The sequence below is a fragment of the Herpailurus yagouaroundi genome, unplaced genomic scaffold (assembly GCF_014898765.1).
Source record: "Herpailurus yagouaroundi ecotype Mexico unplaced genomic scaffold, PumYag 140, whole genome shotgun sequence".
Classification (NCBI taxonomy): Eukaryota; Metazoa; Chordata; class Mammalia; order Carnivora; family Felidae; genus Herpailurus; species Herpailurus yagouaroundi.
The window spans coordinates 59,120,815-59,142,849 of NW_024412395.1; the positions used below are offsets into that span (position 1 = coordinate 59,120,815).

Consider the following 22,035-nt stretch of genomic DNA (forward strand, 5'->3'; position numbering starts at 1 on the left):
TGTACTAGCCTTACTAATCATTTTTTCTACTTTTTTGAAAGCCTCTGCAGGTGCAAAGGTCCTCTGCTTGGAAAGCCCCACCCTGCTTTTCCTTATTCTGCCCACACTTTAGGTTGAAGCTTTGACAGGGAACTTCCTCTAACCTGATTGTTCTGCATTTCTCTGACTGGATCAGATGCCCCAGCGGTGTGGTTTTGAGCACTTTTTTTTTTTTTTAATGTTTATTTATTTTTGAGAGAGAGAAACAGAGCATGAGTGGGGGGAGGGTCAGAGAGAGAGAGAGGGAGACACAGATTCTGAAACAGGCTCTAGGCTCTGAGCGGTCAGCATAGAGCCTGACACAGGGCTCGAACTCCAGAACGGCGAGATGATGACCTAGGCTGAAGTTGGATGCTTAACCAACTGAGCCACCCAGGTGCCCCTGGAGATATATATATATCTGTATATATATATATATATATATACACATATATATACATATATATACATGTATATATGTATATGTGTATATATATATACACACATATATATGTATATGTATATGTATATATATATACATATATATACATATACATGTATATATGTATATACACATATATGTATATGTATATATATATACATATATACATATACATATACATATATATATGTGTATATATATGTATATATATGTGTATATATACATATATATGTATATATATAATGTATATATATTAACCATAGCCACTAAATTTCATTTCTTAGATGATATCCAATTCCTCCTACGAGGATATAGTCCTGTTTACACCTTCCATGTTTCAACCTGCCATAGCCTGGCTCCGCCTGCATCAAGTGCAGCACCCGTGAAAACTGTTCCATCATCAAGTTTAGGAAGCACTGTTCTGGAGAATCACAAACACATTTAGCTCATCAAAGACTCTGAGAAGTCCTGCATAAAAAAGTACAATTATCCATGTCCTAAGTTTATTTGGCTGTGAAACACTTTTTTCCAAAACATCTACCAACATCCTGAGAAGAGAGTTTGGGAAATATTGACCCAGAGATACCAAAAGGCATAAAATTAAGCTTTAAGCCTTCACTTTTTATAACCTTAGACTAAAAATTGATGGGCCAATCTGTTTTTAAAAATTCTGTTTAGCACTCTTTCCTCCTTTTACAAGGAAACTAAACTCTTTCTGTTTGAATTTTTCAAAGTTATATTTGGGGCAGAGTAAACAAATACAAATTACTTTCTCTTTTTTTGGAGCAGTATCATAAAACATTATTCTTGAATCAGTCTCCATAGAGACCGTCATTTGAATATGTTATTTTACCTGCTGTTTGTGATTTACCTCTCTCCTTACCTCTACATGGCTCCTCTATATAATCAGCTACTATTGAAAACAGGTAATAAGTTCACGTGGCTGCCCCATGTTGCCTGCCTAGGCTGCTGCTTCTGCTAAGGCATAAATAGAGGTCAGACCTTGCCTCTGGCGCAGGTGTTCTTGGCTAGATAAACCGGTGCTCCTCCCCTCTCCCCTCCCTCAGTGCCTGCCAAGCCTGCGAGCTGCAACTACAGGAAGTATGAAATCTTTGCAGCATGAAGAGTTCTCCTGAGCATGGACTGTAGTACATGTGAGGATATTAGCATGTTGGGGCTGGGAATCATCCTCAGAAACCACCAGTAAGTTCTGCCTGTTATTTTAAGGTAAGAATAGGTATTTAAAATGGTTACCTGACATAGTGGATGCTGTTGGTGCTACCCAGATCCCCCAGGGTACATGTACCCCACTGGGTTTCTTGAGTGTTGGCTGTTTAGCTACCCTAGTCTGCAGAGACTTCCCTGGTCAACAGGTACCCCTCCTTACCTGGGAGATTATTTCCCTCCCCACTTCCATCCCCCCAAACTCACAGCCTGTAGCTGCTGGCTGGTAAGGGGGTACAAAAGGTCAGCCCCCTTGTTCCAAGATGGAACCAACTGTGGTACAATTTATGTACCCTTGTGGGATAGGGCTGATGTCCCCACTGAGAGTCTAGCTTAACCTTCTTCCTCTGTTCTGCTTCCCTCACTCCCTTTTTTTCTGAGATGAGATCAACTGCTTCTGTAGGAATCCCTGTCTTGGGCTCTGTTTCTAGGGAATCTGACTTAAGACAGAATACTTGCTGAATAAATTAAATACCCCAATTTTGTTTTAGAGAATAGAAGTTGACAGTATATGTACTTAAGCTTTGGCCACTTGTATTGACATTTAGAAGGCAATTGTACTTACATTTAAGAGGTAATTCATTAGGCCAGTAATCATCTTTATTGGTTTACAATTATGATTAATTAAAGTGGATAAATACAGATTTTTCTGGCACTAGGTATTTTATTAAGTATAGAATAATTGTTTAAAAAAGCATGGTAGGGGGCGCCTGGGTGGCGCAGTCGGTTAAGTGTCCGACTTCAGCCAGGTCACGATCTCGCGGTCCGTGAGTTCGAGCCCCGCGTCGGGCTCTGGGCGGATGGCTCGGAGCCTGGAGCCTGTTTCCGATTCTGTGTCTCCCTCTCTCTCTCTGCCCCTCCCCCGTTCATGCTCTGTCTCTCTCTGTCCCAAAAATAAATAAACGTTGAAAAAAAAATTTTAAAAAAATAAATAAATAAAAAAGCATGGTAGGAGTGTACCATTGAACATGTGTTTTTTAGTTTTGAGAACCTTTATTCTGTCTCAACTTGGAGTTGCACTAGGGGATATGGATTCAGTTGCACAACATCATTTTCCCTGAAGTTATCATTTTCTCTTGACTGCCTTCCTTTGAGGGATAGGGTCTGTATTGCTCAGTTTTGCGTCGTTCCCTATGGTGTCTAGCACAAAATAGTGTGAATTGTAGATGTTTGGTATTTTTGATGGATTTAGTTGAATGAGTTCCCCTAAAAATATTTTTCTTGATAAGTTTAAAAGATGTAAGCTGTTATTTTGGTGTTTTTTTTTTTTATTGACTTTTGAGGATGAATTTATCCATGAGAATCAAATCTATGCTTTAAAAAATGTTGACTATGTCCAACACAATAATTCAAATATTTGCTTTAAGGAACCTATCGTTATGGGCCATTTTGAACCCTATCGTCATGGGCCACTTTGCCTGATCTGTGATCATTTTTGTGATTTGTTCAGTCATACTCCCCAACCCTAGGATTTCACACAAAACAACCAACCACACATTTTGAGGTGCAGATAGCTTGCTTTATTTTGTTGTTACTATTTCTCAAGGAGGTCCAACAATTGTAACTAATAATCGAATTTATACCTGCATGAAAGGAACTACATCAAATTGACATTCTGGGCAGTTAGTAATCTTGCAGTTGTTTTTAGTTTAACGACAGCTTTATTTTGTTGTTGTTCTTTTTTTTTTTTTTTTTTTCCCCGCTGTGGCTCATTGCTTAGTTGCCCCAGTTTCTCAGGTTTCAATTTAAATTTAGAGCTACCACACGAAGGCATTGGCTGCACCCCAGAACCTCCAAGAGTTGCACTGCTCTGGCAAAGGAATACTTGAATAGCTTGGTGAAATGAAGGGATGGCCAGGCGATGTTACTTTTCCAAGCTATCCCCGCATTCTCTATGGTCAGAGACAGTGCAAAATGAGCGAACAAAGTGTTGGCCGTTACACTCTGCTCTGGTAATATCTAAGTCATAATTTTGAGTGTGACATCATCAGAAAATGTAAGACGTTCAAGTGTTGCTTACAGGAGGGTAAATGCAAACATCACCAATGCCTTACATTCCTGATTCAGTAGGTATTGGTGCACATGTCAGGTTACACGCATGGCATCATCTTTTAGGTGGATAGGACATCTTCAGTGGGGAATTTCTCAACCCACTGAGGCATACTTAGACATCAACGTTATGTTGAGGCACAAAGATTGATTAAGTGTTGAGCAGGGTATTCGTTCCATAAGAAACTTTCTCCTGCCAACAGTTAGTTTCAAAAGTTACATTGTAAAATGTCATAAAATAAATGGTACAAAACTTTATAACCGTCAATCCGGCTATATACAGTATGTACATGTCACTAGAAAATGTATATTCTTAGGTCAACAATTATGAAAAGATTGAAATGTATAATTTTGAACTTTGACTCATTTAGGTTGATACACAACTACTTTTTCTTTTTTAATATTTACAGATCAGAAAGATTAGTCCATGTGAATCATGTGTGAAAGGTTAAGAATGAGTAGGAGTATGAGAGCACGGGCTCTCTTAAATAGATCGAATGTTTATATTCACAGTGGCAGAGTCAGATCCAAATTCATTCCCTAGACTAAGGGTATAAAGTCCACCATCTTGTTTCTGTACATCCATGATGATGAGAGTCGTCAGGTCATCTGTGTTTTCAATGTGGAATCTCCCGTGTTGTTCTTGATGTTGAATTTTTCTTCCACCACGGGACCATGTTATTTCCGGGATAGGCTCACCCGTAAAAGCACAGGCTACTGTTAAAACTTTGCCCTCATCAATGCTGATGTCAGAGGGGAGAGCTTCAATTTTAGGTGGAATTCCTTTATGGAACAACAACAAAAATGTTTTAGGAACTGAAAACACAATGATTTACTTTCTACTAAATTGTATGAACTAAAGGCTATACCGTGCTACTAGGCTTATCTACCTCTACCAGTAATTTCATTGCTCACCTCTTATGCCTGCTTTAAGCATTCTACTAGTTGAGCTTTCCAGTTGTGTCATACTAGATTTTCCCATAAAACTGCTGGAACTCATTTCTACAAAGGACTCTTGCATGGAGGACATGCTTTGGGCAGACATGCTTGCAAATTTCATTTCAGTCATGCTGCTAGCACTGCTGCTGCTGAAACTGCTGAAGGAGGCCTCCTGCTTAGAGGCAGACATTTGGACTGACTGAGACGAGAAGCTTCCTTGCAAGCTCGTGTCACCACTTGTCCTCAATACTACCTCTCTGGGAGGTTCTTCAACTAGAGCTGTGGAGCATAGCAGATACACAGTGAACATTGATGACATCCGGTTAATTGGTGACATCTGACATTGACTTGCAGAAATCACACACACACAGTAACGTAACCCAAACAATTTGCTGTGGAAGCATAAGCAAATACATACATTTGTCAAGAGCTAGCTCAGTGTCTCCAAGAAACGTATCTTTTATATTTCTATCATTGTATTACATGCAGGTGCTAGAATAACTGGGAGAAAAATGATTAGTCATATAGAAAATAATATAGATTTTGTGCATTCTGGAAACAAATGTAACAGGGCACTTGGTAGCTTGGCTTTGAAAGTTAATTTATCCACATATCCGTTTAGCTGTCAAGAAAATTTGTAAGGATGAGGGGAGACCTGTGCCTCTTACTCACGGAATTTAATAAGGCTCATCGGAGTTGGTTGTGCTCGGAAGACAAAGGCAAAAAAACAAAAAATATATAAAGGCCTTAAGCAAGTAAAAAAAAAAAAAAATGGGAAAGATCTACTTACGAAGGACCGTTAAGGAAGCAGTAGCTGAACACTGGCCATGGAAATTTTTGGCCTTAACTGTGTACTTTCCACTGTCGCTTACTGATGCATTTCGGATTTCAAGAGAATATACATTTCTGGAGCGACTTACACTGATATTTGAAGAAACAGAAATCTAAAATGTAAGGGGGAAAAAAAGAAATGTTTCTTTGAGCTCTTCAGGAATAGATGTGCCATTTTAAATTTTCTTCAATGACATATTCATAATTAAACTTACTGGCAAGTTGTTTTTAAACCATTCGATTTCAGGGGATGGCTCACCACTGATTTCACAAGAAAAGAGAACATTTTGTCCTTCATTAATATTTTGAGATCTGGGCTGTGAGATGAAGGCTGGAGCATCTGAGAGTTCTTTGCTCAGGGTCAAGTCATACTGACACTTGATGATCCCTTGGCTGGTTTTGCCAATGCAGGTGAGGATCCCTTCATCTTTGTGACCGGCCCGCTTGATGGTTAGGGTCTGATCACTGCCTGAGACACCATATCTGTACTCTTCAGAGTTAGTGAGCTCTACTCCATTCAGTACCCATTTCACATCAGTGGCACCAGCAATGTTGGCTTTTAAGGTCACCTTCTGACCATCAGTTATGCTCATCTGAGTAGAAAATGCTTTAATCTCGGCATGTGTTCTGATTTCTTCCGATGCCTGTGATGTTTTAGTGATTTCCTCATGGACAATGGATTTTTCCAGAGAGGTTGCTTCTGATTTCTTGACTTTTTCAGAAATCTGAACTTTTGAAGCTTCCTCCTTGATGGCTAACTTTTCCTGAGATTTCACTTCTGACATTTTCATTTCTTCAGAAATGAGGGCTTTTTGGGAAATTTCCTCTTGGACAACCGCCTTCTTTTGTGATAAAACTTCAGAGGTCTTTTGCGTAGATACTTTCTGTGCCTCAGTGTCTTTTACAGCTAAAAAAGAAACCTCTGTTAGGTGTTAGGCAAACTTAATTGGAAAGAGGTCCCACCCTTTACTCTTTTGTAGTTCTGCAAGCGAATAAATAATATACACACAAAAAAAGTTGTTATGCATGATTTTTGAGATCAGTGTAATGATTCTTTAAATTGAAGATGGTTCTTATGACTTAAGGGAAAAGTCTCAAAAGAATAGTCAAATTATTTAGGATAGGTGTGGATTTAGGAAATTTTGATTAATAAAAAAATTGAATTATGTTTTAGAAGATTGAAGGAAAGCAACCTAATTTTTTTTTTTTAATTTTTATTTAGTTTTGAGAGGGAGACAGAGACAGTGTGAGCAGGGGAGGGGCAGAGACAGAGGGAGACACAGAATCCGAAGCAGGCTTCAGGCTCCTAGCAGTCAGCACAGAGCCCCATGTGGGGCTCGAACTCACGAACCATGAAATCATGACCTGAGCCGAAGTCGGATGCTTAACCAACTGAGCCACCCAGGTGCCCTTGAAAGCAACTTAATTTTAACTGGGAAAAGTAATATAGCTCTTTTACAAACTGTACTGCTTTGGAAAATTAGCAAGAGTGAAAGTTTATGGAAGCAGTACCATTTTGTATATTCACCTGACTTTATTCCTAAATATTCTTGGGAGCAGTGGCTGCCTCTTTGGAATCTTAAATAATACCACATATAATTAGGTACCTGATATGTGCTTTTTATGCTACTATTAGGCTTTCTTTAAATACGTGTATTTGTGTACAAATGGTATTCTGGAATTTGGAAAACAGTTTTACTGGGTACCTCAGTCAGTTAACTGTCCAACTCTTGATTTTGACTCAGGTCATGATCACAGTAAGTGAGAAGAAGCCCCACATCTGGCTCTTCCCTGACAGAGTACGGTCTGCTTGGGATTCTCTCTCTCCCTCTCTGCCCCTCCCCTGCTCATGCTCTCTCTCACTTTCTTGCTCTCAAAATAAATAAACATTAAACCTTAAAAAATGAAAACAGTTTTACTTTAATATTTGTGTGTGTGTGTGTGTGTGTGTATGTGTATGTAAGGGAGAATGTTTAGAAAGTTTCCTTAATATCGTTTTTCTGAAAAATATTGGTACGAACAAAAGCCAACCTACCTTTTATAGTTAATTTACAGCTAGAGGACACAGATCCAGCTGAATTTGTTATGGTGCAAGTATAAAGCCCGCTGTCAGAAGTATCAGTCTTATGAACTTCTAAGAAGAAAACTCCTTTGTCTTCAGAGAGTTTATATTTACTTCCTTGTGTAAGAGCCTGTAGAATGCAAGTTATTTGAGTGTTAAAAAGTGAGTTAAGTTTAAACATTTTTGGGGAGATGGAGATGAGGGAAGAAGTTAGATTTTTAGGAGATACCATCAGGAGATAATTAAGAAATGGTTACCTTTCCATCCTTTGTCCAGATGACTGTCGGCCATGGTTCTCCAGTAGTTTTAACTGAAAATTTAGCAATGCTGTCTGAAGAAGCAGTTGTATCCTGCAGCCCAGTAACAATTACTGGTTTGGAGGAAATTGGTTCAGGAGCTTTTGCTTCCGTTTTCTTGGTTTCTGTAGACTCAGCAGTTTTCTGAACTGCTTTCTTAGTTTCTGATGTGCTTGACACCTGCTCATGGATACTCTTAAAGGCTTGTCCTGTAAACTGGAAGTTAGTTTTGGAAGTTCCACCTTCACTAGATATCTCGCAAATGTATTCTCCACAATCCGATTCCGTGAGGTTATGGATCTTGAGCTCATAGGTACCATCTGCTGAATAATGAAACTGGAAATGCCCATTTTCCTTCAGTTTCTTGCCATCTTTATACCAGGTGATCTCTTTTGCACATAATGCACTACTTTCGACTGCACAGGTCAGCTTTGCAATATCTTTAGAAGCTTCAGCCTTCAGGGACTGAGTTATCTTGGGTGGGACGGAGACTCGGAGCTGCTGAGCTTTCTCTGTCGGTGTGGGTTTTGTCTCTGTGGGTGATACGGATTTTGGGTGAGAAGTAACTGGTTCTGGGGATTTCACTCGTTTTGGAGCCTTACTGGTTTCTGGAGATTTCACTCGAGGCTCTGGGGATTTGACTCTCGGTGGTGATGTCACAGCCTTTTCAGTAGCCCTGGCCTTTTGAACAGTCAGAGTAAACTGTGCTTCTTGCTTCCCTTCACTGTTTTCTACCACCACGCTGTAGTTGCCCTCATCAGAAGCCTGGACTGAAGAGATCTCAAAGGTCGATTTGTACTTTGTGGTGGTCACTTGGTGGCAGGCAGAGGTACTTATCACTTGTCCTCCACGCAGCCAGATCACAGTGGGTACCGGCTCACCATCTGTGTCGCAAGAAAACCTTGCGGACTCGCCTTCATACACGGTTATGGACCTTGGCTTTGTTAGAATTCTTGCGGCCAGAGTCGTCTTGATCTTTCTGTGTGTGGATTTTTCTTCCAGCGACTTTTCTTCTACTGCAGTGCTTTTCATTTCTGCAGAGGCGTGGTGTTCATATGCTAAGAGACTTTCCCTTGTCTCTGTCATCTGTGACTTCACTTCCCTGACCGAAGAAGAAGCTTCCATCTCAGATGTTTTCTTAAATGATGAAACCGCATACTCCTCTGTTCTTGTTAGCTCAGGGAAGACAGACCGGGGGACCTCTTCGTCTCTGCGTCGGGAAGCATAGGTGGTGTAATCCCCGCCTGTTACATCCAAGGTCGCGTAGTCTGAAGCCTCACCTTTGTAGTTGGTGCACACAGCACGGTATGTTCCACTGTCCTCGGTGTGACAGTCCAGAATTTCCAGGGTCAGGACCCCGCTCATGTTGGTGTAACGAATCTTACTGCTTTCTTGGAGTTCAACGCCATTATGGTACCATTTAACCTCGGCAGTTGGCTTAGACTGAACGTTTAAGATAAAACGTGTATTTTGGCCATATGGTACCCTGTGGGAGCGCATTCTCAGTGTGATTCGAGGCGCATGGTCCAGCGTAAAAGGCTGCTGACTCAAAACTTCATACATCCTTTCTGATGTCTTCTGAGTCTTTAAAGCAGCTTTCATGGACTCGTACCTGGAAAAGATATCAAATCTTGCGGACCTCTCAAATCTTGAGAGTGATCTCTCACTGGACACAGGGCTGGGGGAACGTGGGCGAGTTCTCTCCGGAGTAGGAGACCTTCTTTCTGTGTCCTCTTCATATTCCTCCTCTGGATGTCGACGTGGCCGGATCAGCTCGGACACTGGCCTCATTAACTCAATGTAGGTTGGAGACAGGGAACGCCGCCGCCTCAGTAGTCTAGACACAGATGAGGAGGACTCTCTTTGAGCATGTTTTGAGATTTCATATTCTTCCTCAATTTCTGTTATTTCTGTCACTTCTCTCTGTCGCCTGGATTTCTTTCTAGACTTTTCCTCCTTTGACATGTGTTCAAGCTCACTTTTGTATTCTGACAGTCGCTGAGTGGTAGTAACTGGGCGAAGCAACTCTTCATCTTCTTTCTCGGCCATGATCCTTTGCCGTTGTTTCGGCTGTCTGTAGGAGGCCCGGGCGTGCCGTTCCCGCAGTTCTGCATAACTTGTGCTAGTCTCCTCCTTCATGGGGATGTGATAGGTTGAATATCTGAAGTCTTTTTTTGTTTCCTCCACCTTGACATGAGCTTGTGGTGAAGAGTAACGCAGGCTAGAAAGCTCAAAACGTGGAGGGCTTCGGCTTGGTGGTGAGGCTGAGAAGCCTAATTCAAGCTCTTCTTCAAGACGCAGCCTCTCTTCCTCTGTCCTTTTCATTGCCAAGTAGTCATCAATGGGCAGGAGAAGTTCTTCATCCGACATGTCTCCAAGAGAACGTCTTCTAGGTCTGTAATAAAAGTCATAATCAGGAGAAGGTGTGCGGCGGCGGGCTGGTCTCACCATTTCAAGATCATCTTGGGACAGTTTGGGAATACGCCATCTAGGTCTGTATTGATCTGTAATGCGTGGAAGAGGCATCACATAGAACTGTTCCCATCTGGAAAGGCGGATGCGCTTGGGTCTTTTCTGTACAACTCTGTCAATTTTCCCAGGCATTTCATATTGATCACGTATCTTTTTGTACCATTTCATGTCAGACATAGGCACAAATTGCTTAATGCGTTGGTCTTCTTCTATTAGAGTCTGTTTGTATTTGCGTGGCTCTGGTACTTCATAAGGCATACGGAGTTTTCGCTCTTCCTTCTTTTCTTCCGTCTCAAGTCGGAATTCCCCTTTTACGGTCTTGGTGCTTACAGCTGGTTTGTAAAGGATGGCAGCTTCTCTCAGAGCCTCTTGGGCCACCTGGGTCAGTGGCACCGTTTCAGTGCCAGAAAGGATTTCCGCCATTCTTAGTGTCTTGTCAATTTGCTTTTGTACGTGTCGTTCACGCTCCTCCTTACTCTTGAATTCTTGTTTGACATACCTTAGGCGTTCTACTTGTAGGTGAGCCTGGCAGCTGGTAGATCCAGCTGTGTTTGTGGCTGTGACCCTATAATAACCTGTGTCTTCAGGCAAAGTGTCCCTGATGTGCAAAGCATAATAATCCAAGCCTTCATGGAGAATTTCAATGTTAGGCCCAAGGGACAGTGGCTGACCATCTTTCTCCCATTTTAATGTTGGTGGGGGGATGCCAGACACTCTGATCTCAAAGCAGACACTTTGGCCTTCTTGGCACTCTGCGTTTGCCAGCAGCCGTTTGAACATGGGTCTTAAGGTTGTATCTGTTGGCGGTGGGTGTGGGGTTACAGTCAGCTTTGCCTTACAGCTGTCCTCACCATATTTGTTCCTTGCCACAACAGTATATTCAGCATCATCATCCATAGTTACACTGCTGATTGTTAACTGGTAAAGACCCTTGTCAGACTCAAAGGTGTACTTTGCATCATCATCACCTGGTTTGATTTTCTGACCTGACTTATACCATGTTACACGAGGCTCGGGGTGGACAGTTATAGTTACTCCAAACCGGACATTTTCACCCACATAAGCTGTCTTGTTATAGAGAGGCAAGGTAAATTCTGGTGGCCTTTCCAGAAGTCTCATTGTGTCAGTTCTGCGCTTAATTTTCTTCATGGTTCTACGGCAGTAATAGTCATAAGTTTCTCTCACACCTTTAACAAATAGCTCTGCATAAGAACTGTCTTCACCGTAGTCATTGACTACTTTGCATCTGTAGGTACCATCATCAAATCTGGTAATGTCTTTGATGTACATGGTGGCTACTCCATCTGCATAGGTGATTTCATATTTCTCACTGTTCTCCAGCTGTCTGACTCCAAAGTACCAAGTCACTTGGGTAGACTGATCATAATTTTCAATTTTGCATACGTATTTGGCATATCCTCCTTCTTCGCCAACTGCATGCATTATCTGTCCAGAAACAGGGCCAATTTCAATGGATGCTACTTTAACTTTAGCAACACTGACTCCCCTCTGAGATCGAATTGCACCGCCGCAAGAGATTCGGGCTGCTGACACAACCATGTTGAGGTCTTTCTTGATCAGAGTGTGGTAGTAACGCCGGTGTTTTAATGTTCTGATGACTTTAGTACTGACTCTTTCTATCTTCTGCTTCAGCCATGGATGCTGGAGTGCCTCAGATGCTGTCATGCGAGATTTTCTCTCTTTCACTAACAGCCGGTCAACAAAATCCATGGCTTCGAGGCTAATCTCTTTGAATGCTTCTTCATCGAAAGTATATTCAGCATTCATGATGTTCTCAATTATCTGTTGGTTAGTTTCTGCCAGGAATGGATTAATACCACTTAACAGCACATACACGAGCGTGCCAAGTGACCACATGTCTGTGGCAGTGCTGACAACATCATGCTGGTGGACTTCAGGTGCATAGTATTCTGGGGCAGTGAACAGAAGCCTGAAGTTGTCCCCTGGCTTCAGCTGACGGGCTTGACCAAATTCTATGATTTTAATGACGGAGCTCCTTCTTGTTTGGTAAATGATATTTTCTGGTCTAATGTCAAAGTGTCCAATATTATGACTATGTAAGAACTCAAGTGCTTCACAGACCTGGCGAACATAACTTACAATCTCTCTTTCGTTAAGTTCAAAAGCGCTTGTGTTAATGCGTTCAAATATGTCAAGTCCTGATATGAACTCAAAGATCATAACTAATTCTTCCATGCTCTCAAATGATTCGTGGAGGTATAAGATGTTTCTGTGTCTAGCAATGTTTAGAATGGAAATTTCCTTCTTTACCAAAACCTGGTCAGTCCCTTTGACTTTAACAAATTTAGCCATGTAAGTCTTCTTTGAGGATGTTTCAACACAACGGTGGACAATTCCAAATTGACCACGCCCAAGATCTTCAGCAATCATATATTTCTCATAGAGTTCCTTAGTTGAAGAGTGAGATGCTTTAGTCATGGAAACTTCCCTGGTTTCGTCTACCTCTTCATCATAGTTCATAGCTCTGGTCTTGTCTTCTTTGGTTATGGTTGGCTCTGAAGGCTCAGAAGGCTTACTCAGGCCAAATTTGTTTTCAGCTATCACACGGAACTGGTAGCTTGTTTTTCCGAATAAGTTGACCACGGTGTAACGTGTTTCTCGGGCCTGTCCTACACGGATCCATCTTTCTGCAGTAGTGGCACATTTTTCGACAATGTAGTTGGTGATTTTGCTGCCACCATCAGAAGCTGGCTCAGTCCATGTTAAGTTGACAGAATCTCGTGAGACATCACTAACTTTGACTCCTCTGGGTGGGTCAGGAACATCTGCCACATCCAGTTCAACAGTCTTCTGATCAATTCCAAATCTGTTCTTAGCACAGACCACATAGAAACCAGCATCTTTTCTCTCTACTCCATTGGGGAAAACAAGTGATGTGAAAGATCTTGTGACAATAACTTGGTAGTGTCCATTATTGTCGATCAGATCTTGTCCTTTCTGCCAGGTGATCACAGGATCTGGTTTGCCACTGAAAGGGATCTTGATGCTGACCACCTCACCTCGGAGAGCGTGAACCGCTCCCATGCCTTCAAGCGTTTTAGGCAAGTGTATCTTAGCTGGAACTGTATCAGAATAAAAGAAGAAAGAATATAATTTAGCAATACCCAACACTATTTAAGTGCAACAAACACCCCCCACGAACCCTAATTAATATGTCATCTAGCACCAAACTGATGTTTATAGATTTGTAGTATTTACCTTCCACTTCCAAGGAAGCCGTGCCAGACACAGATCCCCCTTGGTTGGTAGCTCTGACTTGATAAACTGTGGCATCATCATCTGTGACACTTGCAATGATGAGCTGGTGGTAACCACCCTTAAACTCTTGAATCCTATACTTTAATCCATCTGCAATGATTTCTTTGCCTTGTCTGTACCATTTCACAATAGGTTTTGGGTGACCAGTCACTTTGCAGACCAGGGTAGCATTGCTCTGATATCTGACATTTAGATTTCTCAGTTCCTCTTTAAAGTGTGGCGCCTGAATTGGGACATCAGATTTAGGAATGGCAGGTTCTGATATTTCACTCCATTCACTTTCCCCACCTAGGTTTTCACATTTCACACGGAACTCATATTCAAGACCTTCAATAAGGTTTTGCACTGAAAAGACAGTTTCTCGAATTTCTTCTGTTGTCACAGCAATCCATTTATTCTGCTTCTTCTCACGTTTCTCAAGGTAGTAATTTCTAATCTTTGCACCTCCATCACTGGCAGGTGGCTTCCAAGCCACAACACAAGAATCTTTTGTGAGAGCAGTAATAGTTGGTTTGCCAGGAGCACTTGGCTTTTCTGTTTCAAAGAAACAAAAAGGATTTTAGTCATGAGGTGAAACAAGCAGCTCTATTAAAAACTTAGTTTTCAAAAATAAAATTTTATGAACTCTAAAGTTCTAAGAATAGCTATTCCAGAAAAACGAAATGGGTTACTTTATACTAAGAAACTTACCAAAACACAAAGTTCCTTTTTAAATAAGAAGATGGGGTTTGTTTTTGCCCTTCAAGATGTGCAAAAATTCAATTTAAATGGGATAAAAGGTGCTTGTACTTTGCCTGGGTCTTGACTGTTTCCTTTCAAAAGTTATTTCTATTAACAAGAGTTTTACGTAAAGATGGAATTTTGCCATATGAAGATTGTAGAGGTTGTACAAGAGGTTGTACTCACCGAAAGGACTCTTAATGATCACAACTGAGGCAACCTCTAGAGGGTCACTGATGCCAAAAGTGTTCTGAGCCGAAACTCGGAAGTAATAGCCAGCATTTTCTGTGAGGTTTACAATTCTACAGGTTGTCACTGAGATGGCTGAAGACACCAATTGCCATTCAGCCCCTTCCCTGGCCTCACATTTCTCCACCACATAGTTGGTGATCCAGGAGCCTCCATCATCTGCAGGCGGTTTCCAGCTGATCACTGCAGAGTTCTTCAATAGAGCTTCTATCACAATTGGTCCTGTAGGTTTGTCGGGTTTATCTGTTGGGAGAAAACACAATTGTAGTGTTTTTTTTTTTTTTTTTGTAGTGTGTCTCCTGAGATCTATTTTTTCTTCAAAAATTAAAAAAAAAAAAAAAAAAAAAAACTAAACTAAAACGAAATACCTTGTATTTCTACATCAAGGATGGCATCAACTGTTCCAAAAACATTGCTGAGCTGAACTTTATATTTCCCAGCATGAGTCTTACGTTGGACATTCTTCATGACAAGATGAGTATAGTGCTCAGTGTTTTCAATAGTAATGTTTTCTGAGTTTTGCAAAAGTTTCTGGCCATAGAACCAAGTGATGGCAGGTACTGGACGACCAATGTACATAACGTGAAGTCGAAGTGTCGAACCCACAGCACCATAATACTTCTCTTTCAGTGGGTAACCAGGATGGAACTGCGGTGTTGCTTGTAGGAGAAGCTTACTACTGGTTTCTACCTCTCCAACCTCATTTGTAGCTATACAGGTATAAACACCTTCATCTTCTTGTTCCTCTGTCATTACTGTTAAAGTATGTGTGCGTCCATCTGAAGACATTTTGTACTTCCGGCTTTGTACCAGCTCCTTACCAAACCGGTACCATTTAATATCAGGAAGGGGCCTTCCAACAATCTGGCATGAAAGTTGAGCAGCTTCACCCAACTTGGTGGTAACATCCTTCATTTCTTTGCGCACTCCTGGAGCCTCTCCAGCTGAAGGATATGAAAGATAATATTAATGTATTAATATTACTACCAAATCTGTAATCCTCTGTCCTTGTATATCAGGAATGAATTTATCCTTTTGACTAACACTTTATTAGATACCATGGTTTATATATGAGTCTAATTCTTAAAAATTTCATAGTGCTTTTCCTGGGGTCCTATGGAAAACAGGGATTCAGTGAGCACACCATTACATTATTATGTAGAGTGACTTTTCCCTTTACATTGGGAGACATCAACAATGTATAGGAGTGGGATGCCTGGGTGGCTCAGTCAGTTAAGCATCCGACTCTTGATATCAACTCAGGTCATGATCCCAATGTTGTGGGATTGAGCCCCACATTGGGCTCCACGCTGAGGGTGGAGCCGGCTTGGGATTCCCTCTCTCCCTCTCTCTGCCCCTGTCCCACTCTCGTTCTCACTCTCACTAAAAAACAATGTATAGGGGCTTGGAGAAGTATGAATTATGTCTATAAATCTGTAGTATCTTGGCCCTTGTTTAGGTTCTGCACCTAATATCTACTGAAGTTATGTGCTTGGAATGACTTCCTGTAGAATGTATTGGCTATTCCATGTGTGTGTATATGCCAAAGTGAGTGATTCTGCCCAAACACTTGGCCTCCAATAAAGTTTTCTAGATATCTACTTAATATAGGGAAAGAATTAGCCTTAACATGTTACTTAGTTTGTAGGTCATGAGCAGAGAACTAATGCCAACTTACATGTTAGTTTAGTCTTTACAGACATAGCAGTTCTTCGAGGTCTGCTAAGCCCAGTCTCATTCTCAGCAAAAACTCTGAATTCATATTCAGTAGATTCTAGCAGACCCCCTATTGTGAATTGCCTGTCCTTGATGCGGTCCTTATTGCTCTTCTTCCAGGCACTGTCTCCAGACTGCCTATATTCAACCCAGTATCCAAGGATTTCTTTGCCACCATCACATTCAGGTTTCTCCCACTGTAGAGTGACGCTGTCTTTGGATATTGAAAGAATCTCAAGTTCTCCAGGTTGGCTTGGCTTATCTGAAATATTTTTAAACAATTGAAAAGGGAATCAGCTTTATTGCTGAAATAAAAGAGAAAGACCAAGATGGCTTGCCTCTATGATTTGAAACCCTTTAGAAACTCTCTCCTTACCAAATGGATCTTTGCAAACAACTGGTTCAGAAGCAGGGCTGGTCTCACTTAGGCCAACATCATTCTGTGCAATGATGCGGAACTGATATTCAGCATCAGGAACAAGCCCAGTGACAGTGTACATTGTGGTCGTTATCTGAGTCTTGTTGTGTCTGACCCATTTGTCAGTTGATGTCTCCTTGCGTTCAATGTAGTAGCCTGTGACTCGAGAACCACCATCGTCTTTGGGCCGGGACCAGGACAGGCTGACAGAACTCTTGGTCACATCAAGTACTTCTGGAGGATTGCTTGGAGGCTCTGGAGGATCTGGATATAAAGTAGGAAACGTGTTAAGAGTACAACCCCATATCTTGTAAGCTGATGGCTTACAAAACAAAAGAGTACTGAAAGAATTTTTACAGTGTTGTGGTTGGAAGAGTACTTACTCAGTGGTGTTTTTGGTATGACTGGTTCCTCAGACTTCAAAGGTTTGCTTATGCCAAACTGGTTTTCAGCTGAAACACGGAAATGGTATTCCACATTCTCTTTAAGGCCTTTTACAACCAGAGATGTACCTCGGACTCTGGAATCAATGGTATACCAGGCGGCTTTAGACACTTCTCGTCTCTCAAGAATATAGCCTAAGATGTCGGCACCGCCATCATCGGCAGGGGGTCTCCAACTGACCCTTACAGAGCGAGCTTGTATGTCGTCATATTCAAGTGGCCCTTCAGGAGTGTTGGGATTTCCTATCACCCTGACTTTGATGTAAACAGCCTTCTTGCCACACTTGTTTTCCAGAACCAGGTCATAAGTGCCAGAGTCATCCCTGTCTGCTTCTTTGATTACAAGCTCAGTGTGTGTTTCAGAGGTTGCAATCATGGCACGTTTACTAATATCTTGGCCTTCCTTGGTCCATTTACATATTGGGAATGGTTTTCCTTTGATTGGTATGGTAAGTCTGATGACTCCACCTTGTCTTACAAAGATACCTTCTTGGTATCTTTCATCAAGTTCATAATCAGGATATTCTGGGAAAAAAGATCCAGTTACAATTAGCATTTTTGTGAGGTGGATGGTAAGAAACAAATCTTAAGACAATCATAGCAGAAAGTAAATGATCGTATGTCTTACCGAGCATTTCAGTGACTTTGACTGTTCCTGGTACCTCAGCAGGCTCCCCAGGTCCACCAGCGTTACAGGCTAGGACCCGGAATCTGTATTCAGCGCCCTGAGGTAGGTGTGTTAGAGTATACTCCCGAATCTTGGTTGGAGTGGTGTTACATTTGGTCCATTCGTGTTGATCTACTTTTTGCATTTCAATCAAATAGCCTGTGACTTTAGATCCTCCTTCATCTTCTGGAACACTCCAGGCCAGGGAGACTGATGTCCTTGTTGTATCAGTAACTCTTGGGTTTTGCGGCTTTCCTGGAGGAGCTGGGAATAAGACAACAACATATTGTTAAAGTTGCTGCAAAGCTGAAAATCAACTGTGCCACCTAACATTCAGTTGTGTAAACATGAACTGTTGGCATTAGAATACACTGTTGTTAACATTTTATTCATTATTATCAGTTAAAAATACTCAAAACTCTTTTTCCTTTGTCTTAAATGTGCTTTATTTATGATTACTGCCATCTTACATTCATTATCAGCTTTTAAAGTGCTTTCAGAGATATTGTTCTAAACATTTAACACTGATATAGGGCATATATTTTAAGTCCCTTTTTTTTTTTTTAAAGAGTAGGGAATAGACTCAAGAGGAGAATAAAAAATTACTTGCCAAAAGTTGCTAGGGGCTGGAGCGGGGAGGGGATTGGTGACAAATGAACTTTTTGGGCTAATGAAAGTATTCTGTATTTTTATTGTGGTGGTGGTTATATAACAGGACCTTTTCAAAACTTAGAATTACATATTTCAGAAGGGTAAATTTTACTACATTAAATTATACCTCGATACATTGACTTAATACAAAATGTATTTACCAATTGGATCCATGGCAACGATGGGTTTGGAAGGACGACTTGGTTTTCCGGTCCCTCTCACATTAATGGCTGTGACACGGTGTTCATATTCTAAGCCTTCAATAAGGCCAGTGGAACGGTACCGTGTCATAGTCACTGGTATTTTATTTACACGGACCCATCGATCTGCTCTCACTTCTTTGCGCTCTATAATATATCCAGTCACTTGGGAGCCACCATCATTTTCTGGTGGATACCAAGTCAGTGTCATGCCATCACGGGAGACATCAAATATCTGTAATGTTTCTGGAGGTCCAGGAATACCTGCAGCAAGACAGAGGTAAACACATTATGGCAATGGGAATAAATTAAAATAAAGACGCCTACATTTCTGTGTGTCTTAGCTTTTTAAGTAGTATATAAGGCTTGTGACCCTTTTTCTAACGTTTTCATTTTTGTACTTTTCTTGAGGTTCCTCACTTTCTTCTATTTTATAAACATTTATTAAGCACACATTCTGTATTTTTTTCTGTGACCTAGCTAGTCCCTCTTGCCTCCCTCCCTCCTTCCTTTTTGCCTTCCTCTTCTCTTTCATTAAAACAAAACAAAACAAAACAAAAAACAAAACAAAAAAATAACCATGTTGAAAACTTCCAAGAAAATTCAGAAACCTTAGAAAGACCCTGGGGTTAATTCTGTGATCTATTTTTGCTTAGGGCATAGTAAAAACAAATTCCTTTCTGTTAACATTCAGAATAAGGTGGGGAGAATGGGAGACTTAAGGGTCCAAGGACTTACTGATGCTGCTGCGACATTCTATGACCTCAGACTGTAAGTAGGAGCCAATCCCGAAGCGGTTTGTTGCAGCCACGCGGAACACATACTCATTTCCTTCAATGAGTCTGGTAAACTTAAATGTCTGTCTAGTCACTGATTCAGACACTGGCAGCCATCCTGGACGATGGGCATCACGTTGTTCTACCACATAACCACTCAGTGGAGCACCACCATCCAATTCAGGTGGTTGCCAGGAAATGGTAATTGAAGTAGCATCAATTTCATCTATCTTAATAGGCCCAGTTGGTGGACCAGGCTTGTCTATGAAAGAGAAAGAAATCCAGGAAGTTAGTTTTCACTTCAAATCAAAATTGGGTGACTGAACATCAACAACTTGTGTGTGTCTTTGTCACACATCCTTACCAAGAATGATAACTTTAATGGTCTCTGAAGTAGTTCCAGTTACATTCTTTAATTCAAGTGTATATTCTCCAGTATCTCTGATAGTGGTTTCACGGATGGTTAATTTAGCTACTTTAGTATGAGTTTCAACTGTGACACGCTCTGATTCTCTTAGTTTAGAACCAGCAAAGAACCAGGAAGCAGCAGGAGGTGGGCGACCAGCAATTGGTATCACCAGTTCTACTGGTCTGCCAGCTGGGACATGGATGGTCTTTTGAGGCATTGTAGAAAGATCGATTGTTGGCAATACTGTGAGGAAAGAAAGTAGGCATTTATTCTTAAGCATTATTTCTAATGACGAAGTATCATGAATTCAGAATTTTTATTTTACCTACTATTATTGATGTTTTTTGGCAATTTCATACGTACCTCTGAGGTCTTGTACAGTTACGGCTGTCACGATCTCTCTTGGTTCTGACACACCTTTCTCATTTTGTGCCCTTACTCTAAATAGGTACTGTTCGCCTTCGTTTAAGGAAATAACAGTGTGCTCTAGGATTGTGGGTTTTAAGGTGACAACCTTCATCCATCTCTCAGTGCCAGCTTTGCAGGCCTCAAGAACATATCCAGTGAGTCGGCTACCACCATCGTAGAGTGGTTTTTCCCAGGCAAGAGTAACAGTTGATTTGGTGACATCGACCACTTCTAGCTTTGTAGGCACCAGAGGTACTTCTGAGACCAGAACTGCATCAGATGTTTCACAAGGTTCCCCAATGCCATAAATATTTTCTGGCAGCACTCTGAAATAGTACATGGTTCCTTCTACAAGTCCGGAAATTCGATAAAGTGTCTTGCTGCATTTGGTAGTTACTGTTTTGAATGCTCTCATGGCAGCTTCACGCTTCTCAATAATGTAATTGTTGACAGGAGCTCCACCATCAATTGTGGGAATTTCCCAGGTAATAGTCACAGAATCTCTTGATACTTCCTTAACTCTCACTGAAGGACAGGGACCAGGAGTATCTAAAAAAAAAAAAAATAGAATGCAAGATTCATACTTATTTGCTGATTGGTTGATAGTTTTTTGTTTTTTTTTTTTTTTATGGGAAAATGTATTCAACATAGTTTCTTTCTAGAAAGGTGATCAATCATAGGACAAAGTGTAATTTTTTTTTTTTGTAAGAAATCTACTCCTGGCATAGTCATTTTTAAGACAAATACTTACCATATACTTTAACAAGGACTGTTGCTGATTTCTTGCCAGATTGATTTTCAGCTTCAATGGTGTATTTTCCAGCATCGTACCGGTTAACTTTGTCCACGATAAGTAAAGAGTAGCTGTCAGTGGTGTCAATAATTGCCCGGTTTACAAGGTCAATGCCCTTCTTGCTCCATGTAATGACAGGAGGTGGTCTTCCAGATACAGACACCATCAGGCGCAATGAGGCCCCAGCTCTGATGGTCACGGTCTTCTTTAAATCATCTGCGAGTTCTAGGTCTGGTATTTCTGGAAAGTAAATGTCAAAATTTAATTAATTCATGAACAGGTATGATGAGAAAATAATTCACCTAAAAGCTTATATTACAAATACCTAGTCTCTCCACAGGCTCAATTTCAGCAGTTGACTCGCTGTATTCACTCATACCCTTCACATTCACAGCAGCAACCCTGAAGGAGTATTTCTGGCCCATTTTAAGGTCTGGCACAGTGAATTCAGTATTTCTTATTGTGGCATTGGTATGCACTCGGTACCACTGATCGGTGTCTTTCTCTTGCATTTCAAGAACATATCCCGTGATGTCAGTGCCACCATCATACATGGGCTTGGTCCATGCCAAACTAATGCTGTACTTGGTGGTATCCACAACTCTTGGAGCAGAAGGTGGTCCAGGGGTATCTATGGAATTTAAAAAGGGGGATTCAGACATGATACAAATAAGGAAGTTTTGAGGTTTGTATTTTTGGTTTTCGAGACTCACAAGTGCATTATTCTCCCCCCGCCCCACCAGTATTTCAAAAGGTCTTTTAATGTTGTAATTAAGGTTTAAGAAAAAAACCCTATAATTTATTAAATTCAGTATTTCCAAAGGCCTTTATTTAGTAAAGGATTAAACATTTAAAAAGTGGGATTCATTGAAGATGTATCCTTACTGGCCTTAAGAAACACAAGTTAACTTATTATCTTTGCATCTTAACCCACAAGTATGTGGTTAACTGA

The 22,035-nt window shown here is 41.0% G+C and overlaps 1 protein-coding gene across 3 annotated transcripts in view; it reads right to left on the minus strand.

Annotated features, from left to right (window-relative positions):
• Positions 1-3,385: 3,385 nt before the first annotated feature.
• The window catches only part of TTN (titin), a 275,680-nt gene continuing 257,030 nt past the window's right edge, over positions 3,386-22,035 (minus strand). For all 3 annotated transcript variants that reach the window (XM_040475510.1, XM_040475509.1, XM_040475508.1), the window contains 19 exons: positions 21,409-21,714; positions 21,042-21,323; positions 20,246-20,839; positions 19,838-20,125; positions 19,436-19,735; positions 18,659-18,961; positions 17,808-18,110; positions 17,120-17,704; positions 16,695-17,000; positions 16,281-16,580; positions 14,971-15,546; positions 14,540-14,845; positions 13,574-14,167; positions 7,823-13,437; positions 7,539-7,695; positions 5,719-6,410; positions 5,463-5,616; positions 4,649-4,951; positions 3,386-4,516 (listed from right to left, as the gene is read on the minus strand). In XM_040475510.1, coding sequence (XP_040331444.1) covers positions 4,218-4,516; positions 4,649-4,951; positions 5,463-5,616; positions 5,719-6,410; positions 7,539-7,695; positions 7,823-13,437; positions 13,574-14,167; positions 14,540-14,845; positions 14,971-15,546; positions 16,281-16,580; positions 16,695-17,000; positions 17,120-17,704; positions 17,808-18,110; positions 18,659-18,961; positions 19,436-19,735; positions 19,838-20,125; positions 20,246-20,839; positions 21,042-21,323; positions 21,409-21,714 — 12,263 coding nt within the window. In that variant the 3' untranslated portion in view covers positions 3,386-4,217. The remainder of the gene's footprint in view (positions 4,517-4,648; positions 4,952-5,462; positions 5,617-5,718; positions 6,411-7,538; positions 7,696-7,822; positions 13,438-13,573; positions 14,168-14,539; positions 14,846-14,970; positions 15,547-16,280; positions 16,581-16,694; positions 17,001-17,119; positions 17,705-17,807; positions 18,111-18,658; positions 18,962-19,435; positions 19,736-19,837; positions 20,126-20,245; positions 20,840-21,041; positions 21,324-21,408; positions 21,715-22,035) is intronic.